The sequence below is a fragment of the Chiloscyllium punctatum genome, chromosome 9, assembly GCF_047496795.1.
Source record: "Chiloscyllium punctatum isolate Juve2018m chromosome 9, sChiPun1.3, whole genome shotgun sequence".
Lineage (NCBI taxonomy): Eukaryota > Metazoa > Chordata > Chondrichthyes > Orectolobiformes > Hemiscylliidae > Chiloscyllium > Chiloscyllium punctatum.
This window is the reverse complement of record NC_092747.1, coordinates 113,450,025-113,460,060: the sequence shown is the minus strand read 5'-3', so window position 1 is coordinate 113,460,060 and position 10,036 is coordinate 113,450,025. Positions and strand designations below refer to the sequence as shown.

Sequence of the window (10,036 nt, the reverse complement as noted above, 5' to 3'; positions counted from 1 at the left end):
GGGTGCTGGCAGGTGGGACTAGATTGGGTTGGGATATCTGGTCGGCATGGACAGGTTGGACCGAAGGGTCTGTTTCGATGCTGTACATTTCTATGACTCTATGTTAAAGCCAATTCACATTGAAGAAACGCACTTTGTAGCTGAACTGACTATTAAAATTGCAATTGTCCAAGTAAATCGGTCATTCCATAATTCTGCCCTTTGTTTCAGTGGTGGCGCTGCAGGAGAAAAATATCACCAGAATTTAATAAATAAGTGAAGGAAGTATAAAAAGTAAAATACTTTTAATTTGGATAATTACATTAAATTGAGAACTTCCATCTGCCGTACAATAGAATGACAAAAATGATGGTATTTACAGGTATTGCTGTTTTGACAAGGCTATCTTTTCATTAAAACTTATGTGCCTTAATTTCTTTCTTTGCTGATGCCTAACATTATATTCATTCCATTCTTCTGTCTCAAGTTCAGTCCCATTCCACACCCTGTGTGTACTTTTAGCACCTTTTATTTATCGGATTATCCTTTTAACCACCAGTGTTACATATTGCTGTCTGCTGCTAACTTGACAGCAATGTTAATTATAACATTCATAAATTAGTGGGAAGATATGTAACATTAAAGCAGCAAGGAAACCGCAATATTAATGTACAAACTGCAGGTTATATGAAAGGAACCCTGGGAAAGAATATGCATTTGTCTAGCACCATTTTTATTTATCTGTACATAGCGTATGCGTAACCGTAATTTTCAAGTTTTTCTGTTGTGAAACCAATTTGCACAAGCAAAGATCTTGTAGATAGTAAATTTAATGTATTTTAAGGTATTAGTCAAGGAAGTAGCAATGAGAACCACTTTCATCTCTTTAAATAGCTCCACGCGTTCTTCTACATCTCCAGACCTAGCAGGCAAGCCCTCAGTTTAATGTCTCATTCGAACCTCTGGCAGTAGATTGATTTTAAAAATGTGTTGCTGGAAAAGCACAGCAGGTCAGGCAGCACCAAAGGAACAGGAGAATTGATGTTTCGGGCATAAGCCCTTCTTCAGGAATGGTGGGGAGTTCTTAGACTAAGGGGGACAGGACCGTGTCGAGGTATGCAGAGGTGAGTTCGGTGGGGCAGGAGCAGGCTGAGACAATGGGTCAGCCGGGGCAGTCAGGTTTGTGGGTTTTGGGCAGGAGGTAGAAACGGATGGTGCGGGGTTCTGGGACTATGAGGTTGGAGGTGGTGGATGGGAGATCCCCTGAGGTGATGAGGTTATGGATGGACTGGGAGATAATGGTTTGGTGGTTGGAGGTGGGGTCATGGTCAAGGGGGCAGTAGGACGAGGTGTCCGCGAGCTGGCGTTTAGCCTCAGCAATATAAAGATCGGTGCGCCAAACTACCACCGCGCCTCCCTTGTCTGCCGGTTTGATGGTGAGGTTGGGGTTGGAGTGGAGGGCTGTACGTTGTGAGGGTGAGAGGTTGGAGTGGGTGAGAGAGGTGGACAGGTTGAGGCGGTTAATGTCGTGGCGGCAGTTAGCTATGAAGAGATCGAGGGCGGGTAAGAGGCCAGCACGGGGTGTCCAGGTGGGAAGGGCTTATACCCAAAATGTCGATTCTCCTGTTCCTTTGATGCTGCCTGACCTGCTGTGCTTTTCCAGCAACACATTTTTAAGCTCTGATCTCCAGCATCTGTAGTCCTCTCTTTCTCCCAGTAGATTGATTTGAAAAGACTCAGTTTCAAAGAATTTGAGTATTTATTGATAATGAAGTAAATGTTTAACTATTTTAATACAACCTTTAAATATTTAGGTTTCATGTGGAATGTGGAATCCTTAAAACAATGATTTAAGCTAAGATGTTCTTTAGTAGTCAAGCAATTTCAGAAGATGACGTATTCACTGTGGGGGTGGGGGAAATAAGATAAACCTTGCGCTCCTGTTTGTGGAGTCTTGCCTGTAAACTTTTCTCAATGCCTAGCTGGTCTGAAACCAAGCCTAGATGGACAAAAAAAAACTTGCATTTCTGGAGCACCTTTCCATTTTCCTCAGGATGTTTCAAAATGATTTACATCCTAATTAAGGAATTCTTAAGTGTTGTCACTGTTATAATGCAGTCGATACAACTGATTTATGCACAGCAACAAATCCACAAACTGCAGTGTGATACTGATCTGACTTTCTTTTCCAAAAATGTGCATTGAAGCATTTAATATTGTTTCAGACCACAGGATAAATAGTGTGCCATTCTTCCAAATAGAGCCACTAGTTCTTTTCCATTCACCAGAGAAGGCAAAAATGGTCTCGGTTTAACCCCTCATCTGAAAGATGGCTCCTCTGACAGTGTGGCACTTCTTCAGTATACCTTACTGGGAGTGTCTGCCTGAATGAAAGGGTTTTACATGAGACTTGAACCTGAGCTCCCTGGCTCTGAGATGAGATTATCACCCGCTGAGTCACCATTGATGATTCCAAGGGCCAAGTGACCAAAGACAAAAAGGGCAGGGAGACCGTAGAGAGGGAGGAGGGAGAGGTGGACGTGGAAGGGAATTGCTGAAGTCAGGGAAAGAAAGGCAGATTTAGGGCTCTTAACATGAAAGAGAAAGTAGGCATCAATAGTGCTTTTTGTAATGAGTGGTGTGCCCCTGGGGAATGCAACTTGTACTAATTTTATGTAAATAACTTGTATGAAAGGACTGAACACACAATTGTTGATTTGCTGTTGATACAAAGCTAGGTCAGAAAGCAAGTTGTGATGAGGACAGAAGAAGGCTACAAATATATTTAGATACTCATGTGTTCGTATTTCTTATGGTCTTGTGTTTAATTAAGGAGGTGAAAGGTTATCAATGACATGAATGGCCAAACATGATTTGAGGGGCTGTGCATCCTTACCCCTGCTCCCAACTCATACATATGTCTGAAATCCTTTTGTGACAAGGGATAACATAGTTCTAGCAATGATCTGTAGTGAAGTGTAAATGCTTGAAGACTGCTTCAAATGGGTGGAATTATTTGTCTTAAAGTGAGTAACCCCTTTTGTCTTGAGGTCAACAATTTGCCAATGAATTTGTATCAAAGTGATCTTCCTGTTTCAGTATTCATTGCAGTTTTTATGTCTAATACAAGATAAAGGCCATAGACCTTTGCTGGATTATCTCTTGTGAAGCAAAACAGGATGACCACAGTGCTTTACAACAATGTTCCACTGTGACCCCTTTTAACTAACTACCTCTGCAGGGGCAATGAGGAATAGCTGACAAAGGCTAGCCTTCTGTAAGCGAATGTATTTATAAAGGAATGAAAATTAATATGACCCATAACTCCAGCAAAAACAAAACAGCAATAAAGCAGTGTAGTAACAGCTGGTGTATTATTATTGAAGTTTGCATATTAGAGATCAACTTATAGTATAGTACACAAGATAAATATGAAAGTCAGTGTTTTAAAGCAACTTGCAGAGATGTTCTTACTTTACGTGCTCCTGTAGGTTTCAGCCAAACTCTCCATATTCCATGGTGACAGAAACCTGTGAAGCCCCTCCCCTTTCCCAACCTCCTCCTCCCCCCCACCAGCCCACAAACCTGGATATTTTAACACCCCTCTCCCCAGTACAGACTGCAGTGGAAAGGCAGCAATAATGATGATGGGTAAAGGGGAAATAGTTCAGATTCCCATCCTGAACCTTTACGAAATAGTGACTGATCACGGGAGGGAGGTGGACGTGGGCCCTCCTGGATCACATGTCTCATTGTCCCCTCCTGCATCTTAGCTGTCAGGCCTCAGTCCTGTTACCTCGGTATCCCAGCTGAGCCCTCAACCAGGCTCTTGCCTGCCCCGCCCCCACCCTGTGTGAATCCCAGGCCTTTTGGTATGGAAATGCAATGCTGTATAAAAACAGGCCTTGCTGTAATCATGTGAGTGCTACCACGAGGCACTCTCCCATCTGACAGCTAGATCCAATAAAGACACTTAGAGCTCATAATATGTTATCAGAGGTGGGCTGTGACTATGATGGAGAACTATACAGAAGCACCACTACTGAAATTGGAACACAGGAATGTTTCAGAATTGCTGAAAGCTCGAAACAGGGACAAAGAAGCAGACGGCTGTCACTGAATTACTGGGGAAGAAACGATGACTACGGACTTTCCTTTCCTGGGGCCACTCCAAGTGACACGAAACTACGAGTAGAAAAACTGCCAACTCAATGGTAAAGTGATTAGATTTTGACAGATTTAATTAACAAGCCAGAACAGTACTGAGTAGCTGCACATTTGCCACTGAGGGCTGTGTGGGTTGTTCCAGAAAAAAGTTTCAATGTGTAGATCAGCCAAAATTTCTCCAAAGAACTGAAAGGGTGGAAGACCAATTTTTGAAGGTCTCTAAGGCATGCTTTGAGTTCCCAAATGAATGTAACTTACAAACAATATATGTTTAATTTTTGAGCCCAAGTTATAAAACAAGCTACTGTTTGGTAGGAAACTGCAATAATGCAGCTTACAGGATACTGTGACTGTGTATTTAAAAAAAATGACCTAATAGAAGACAAGATTCTACTTGGCATAAAATATCCTGCAGTGAGAGCATGTCTATTGAGAGAGGATAAACTTACCCGCAGGAAAGGGATCAACAGTTGCAGAAGCACTGAGGTTGTAAACCAGCAGTTAGAGCATGTTCATAGCAAAAGCAGGCCTTGCATTATGTTGATAGACGTTGCGGGCCAAAGGATTCGTGGACAAAAGGGTAACACAAAGGCATATCCAACATGGGGATAGCAATTTACACACTGCAAGAAGCTAAATCATATTGAAAGCACATAAGCAGACACAGATGGCCACAGGAGAGTTATCAGCTGAAGATTCTAGTTTTCGGATGTATTCTACAAGAATATTATCACAGAGTTAATGGCAGTCTAAAACTAATTCAGTGTCTGCCAACAGAAGCTCCAAGATTAACTGGAAAGCCAGAAATTTAAGAGCTGGAAAAGAAAGATGTAGCCATTAAAGCCTTTTAACTATGTTCTGGGTGTTATTTGGGAGAGATAGATGGTTGCATGTGCTACTTGGCATTCAATTGTTGTTTGTGAATATTCCCACCGTGGAAATCGCATCAATGATCTGCTAGTTTATTGGTTGCCAAGATACAATTGAAGAAGCCACTGTGACTGCTGGACAGAGTCCACCAGGTGAACCTGAAGGTGAACTAGAAAAAAAAAATTGCTTCCCAAAAAAAAATTGCCCAAAATCAAACACACAGGTTGTGGAGTGTCAGCAAAGATCTTCACCTGGATCCCAAATAGTTGGAGCAGTGATGAAGTGATCCACAGATGTAAACGGTGTGGAGTTTCCTCCTTTGGATTTGTAAACTACTTAGCAAAGTTATTACCCATTTGTTGTTGGAATTTGAATTGCCCATGCTGCCTCAGTTTCAGAGATGCTGGTTGGGCACAGAATAAGAAGCCGCGTTCACTAGAATCAAATAATGATGTCAATGCTGAAATACAATGATGTAAATGGTGAAGTCACCCCGTCGTCTGATGCCAGCAAGACAGGAATAGGAACACCTCGATGCAACAAGAACAACTGGTTGCACTGCATTCAGTCTGTTAACACAAAAAAAAATGAAATGACACTACACTCCGATTAAGAAACCGTACCTGGCCATTGTTGTTGCTTATGCACACTTTCATCAATATGTATCTCAATCGACAATGTGACAGTCTAGTTTGAGCACAAACCCCTTTCCTTAAGTCATTACTATCTGTTGCAAACATCTGCAAAGGCTTACTTTTATATCTTCATATTCAGAGTAAGGGAAACAAGTGTAAATCTCCAACATGTTTTCTGAGCTGCATATAAAGATGTAGAGGATGTTATAGATTGTGAAACCTTCCAGATCCAACTGAACTTGTTCTGGAAGTCACCAATTGAATTTGAAATTGAATCCAATGGTGCCTCACTCCAATCAAGCAAACTAGCCAACAAGGAAGGATGGCCCAAACACACAGAGAACACCACTTTGGTCACAAGAACTGGGAATAGAGAAATGAGTTTCCAGACTATTGGTCAAAGGAAATAGAATCATTATCGCTAAGGAAAATGAGAGGAGAGATGCTAAAGCAAATCCATGCAAGCTACCAAGGAATTTGAGTCTGAGGAAGATAAGCAAAGGGCTCTGCTGCCTGAACAGAAGCAATGAAATCAAGGACTACATCAGCCACTGTGCTGCCTGATGTGTACCAAGCTAAACAAGCTGGGAAATTGCTGATGACCTAGAAGTTCCCAGGTGAAGCTGCAAGTAGATGTCATCAGTCTCCCAGGATCTATTATCATGTCACTGTAGACTCTTATTCTGGTTACTTTTGAAGTCAGCTAGTCGACCTCCCATGAGCACCATGAGACTGTCAATGCCTAATAGTACACTTGGTTGGTAGGGCATTTCAAACATTGTATGCAAAAGTGAGGACTGCAGATGCTGGAGATCAGAGTCGAGAGTATAGTGCTGGAAAAGCACAGCAGGTCAGGCAGCATCTGAGGAGCAGGAAAATGGATGTTTCGGGTATGAGCCCTTCCTCAGGAATGAGCATCGTGTGCACACACACCACCATTTCAAACATTGTGAAGAGCGACAATGGCATCAGTTTGAGTCAAGAATTCTGTCATTTCATAAAGGATTAGGAAATTTAACACTATATATCATCTGGATAATTAACCCCTGGACAAATGGAAAGGCTGAGTCAGCAGTGAAAATTCCCATTGGATTCATAAAACCATTGGGCCCAGAGCAGAGATGCATACCGATAGAAGGCATGGAAAGAAATCTAGTAGAAACACTCAGGCTGAACCAAGCTACTTTTCCAATTTAAAAATAAAAGCTACTGAAACCAAAAGAAGATTGAAGTGACAAAATCAAAGGGATATTACGAAAAGCCATATTTCATTTTTACAAAACTGCCAAACCTTCAGTGTTCAAACTTTCAGTGTTCGACAAGAGTTGGCCAAATTGGCAGCTGGGCATCTGTGTACAGCAACTGCCAATGTGACGGAAGTGAGCGCCCCACAACACCATTGCGAGCACAGGTACCACTGGAGAAGCTGTTCCGATACTGCAGGCAGCCAAATCGGATCACCCACACCATCCATACAGACCAACCTTCAGCACCAGAAACAGAACAACTAAAACTGCAACAACAAGTGACAATAGGACGACATTCCCCAGAGAAGAAACAGGACCCAGATGAACAAATACTACAAAGGGATTGACATGATACAAAGACTGGCTGAAATGTGCAAGGCCTAATGAGAATAATGGCTAATGTATGAGAATAGTTGCGCAGAGTCAGTTATGTAAATGATAATACGTAGAATTCTTTTTGTGTCTAAAGGGGGATGTTTGAGATAGAAATGCAATACTATATTAACCAGCCTCCTGCCTTGCTGTAGCTATGAGACATCATAAGACACACACTACTTCCACCTTACAGACAGCTCAATAGAGTCACAGCACAAGTTCAACTGTTGTTCTGCGAGCTCCTTACATTCTTGTCCCACTCCTCCACCCAGCCACAGCCTCGATCCTAACGTGCAGTCTGTTCTTTCCACTATACTTCTGAATCCCAGCCCTTCGGCCTTGGTGACAGCCTCCTGCAGTGCAGGCCGTACCAGGCAGATACCCCAGTGTCGGAAGGCTGCTTGCACACAGGAGTGGCAGCTGCAGAAGTGTAGCCTCGACCCTTCCCCCGTCCCAGCAAATCAGTCAGATTGGTTGCAGAGTAAAGAGGTAGGAGCTGAGGGACATTTTTTTTTCCCTGGGCCAGAATGGGAAAAGTTCTTCGGGGCAGACCTACATGAAGAAGGTGGAATTCTGCCAAAGGGCAGAAATTTCTCATCCCTGCACTTCCGTGACCAGGGCTTGGCTGGTGAACCTCAAGTTGCATTATATTAGTTTTTGTTTTAGTGCTAAGCCTGAAAGAGAATAAGCTGGATTTAGTGCATTAATGAATTTAAATGTGCTTGTCAGGGTCTCTCCAATGGGCAATTTATGTAATGGGCTTGTCAGATATTCTGTGTTTGAGGTTCCTAGTTCAAAGACAGCGCAACTTAACTTGGATTGCCAGTTTTTTCCTGTCCATAACATTGTTGCCTTTACCCTTTGGATTCCTGAGGGTGCGAGTGATTGTCTATTTATTGCAGGGGGTGGTGTTTGTTATAAATTCTTCATGCAGACTTGGCACCGCCCGACTCGGGTTAGAAGCTGTCCTGCCTTCAGAGTGTCAGGTACAGGCTGCTCCTTAAACTGCTGGCTGGGGTCAACAGTCGATAGCCAGAAACTGTGCTTGTTGGCGAAGTAATGGCACGTGCCGCGGGCACCATTGCATTCCACAAAAGGAGTGGTTCGGAAATCCTCCAGGCAGCTGCCTGGTGACACCAAGGACTGACCACCACCCTCACTGCCTGCAGCCGTGTGCTGGAAGGGAAAGTACAGAATATTCATTAACATCCATCATAGACTAATAATGTCACAGAAAATAGCCACCTCCAGTAGTTAATGATCAGCTCCTTTCATGTAAGGATCTCTTCCCATTGACGAAATGCAGTCTGCAATTGAGTAAGCTGAATACCAGCTCACCTCCAGCTCAGTCTAGGTGACCCCAGCTCTGGCTGCCATCTGTAAATGTACTACATTTCTTGTTCCAAGTGGCCAAAGCTGGGAAATACAATCTGGAGCACTGAAGCGGGAACTGAGGAGATTCCGGAGACTGGGTCCAGGGCTGAGGGAATTACATGTGGACACTCAAAGCTGGAACTGTTCTCCTTTAGGGCGGAGAAGGTCAAGGGGGATTTGACAATCTGTTTAAAATTATAAAGACTTTGGTAAAGCCAGGAAAAAAAAACTGCTTCCGGTGACAGGATGGTCACACATATAAGATGATTTGAACCAGAGGGTAAAAGCAATTATCTTATCTCAGTTGTGAATGCAGTGAATGAAAGGGTGGTATTAGCAAAGTTAAATGGTATTTCGATAGGTAATTAATTTACAGGACCATGGGGAAGAGCAGAGGCTGTGGACCTAGAGTCATAGAGATGTACAGCATGGAAACAGACCCTTTGGTCTGACTCATCCATGGCAACCGGATATTCAAAACTGATCTAGTCCCATCTGCCAGCATTTGGCCCATATCCCTCTAAACCCTTCCTACTCATATACCCATCTTTTAAGCAGTGTCATTTAAATGTTCTAGCAATCTTCACCACTTCCTCTGGCAGCTCTTTTCATCTACGCACCACCCTCTCCATGAAAACATTGCCCCTTAGGTCCCTTTTATATCTTTTTCCTCTCCTCCTCCTCCTCCCTCCTCCCTCCCCCCCCCCCCCCCCCCCCAAGAGGAAGGGGAGTCCAGAACTAGAGGGCATATGTTTAGGGTGAGAGGGGAAAGATATAAAAGGGATCTAAGGGGCAACTTTTTTCACACAGAAGGTGGTGTGTGTATGGAATGCCTGCCAGAGAAAGTGGTGGAGGCTGGAACAAATACAACATTTAAAATGATTTGGAGATGCCGGTGTTGGACTGGGGTGGACAAAGTTAAAAATGACACAACACCAGGTTATAGTCCAACAGGTTTATTTGGAAGCACTATCTTTTGGAGCGCTGCTCCATCAGGTGGTGGTCATCACAACCACCTGATGAAGGAGCAGTGGTCCAAAAGTTAGTGCTTCCATATAAACCTCTTGGACTATAACCTGGTGTTGTGTCATTTTTAACATTTAAAAGGCAGCTGGATGATTATATGAATAGGAAGGGTTCAGAGGGATATGGGCCAAATGCCGACAAATGGGACTAGATTAGGTTAGGATATGTGATTGGCATAGATGAGTTGGACTGAAGGGTCTGCTTCCATGCTGTACATCGCTATGACTCTCCACAAGTCTTGCCCTGATTTGCCTTTCCAAAATGCAGCACCTTACATTTAGCTCTTTCAAACAGCCAGGATGGATAATAATGAACCCAACGTGCAGTAAAATTATGAGTCAACACTGCCCGACATCAAACATC

At 43.2% G+C, this 10,036-nt stretch overlaps 1 protein-coding gene across 1 annotated transcript in view; it reads right to left on the bottom strand.

Moving 5' to 3' along the window:
• Positions 1-265: 265 nt before the first annotated feature.
• The window catches only part of LOC140481614 (uncharacterized), a 220,152-nt gene continuing 210,381 nt past the window's right edge, over positions 266-10,036 (bottom strand). The window contains exon 48 of the mRNA XM_072578091.1: positions 266-8,449. Coding sequence (XP_072434192.1) covers positions 8,189-8,449 — 261 coding nt within the window. The 3' untranslated portion in view covers positions 266-8,188. The remainder of the gene's footprint in view (positions 8,450-10,036) is intronic.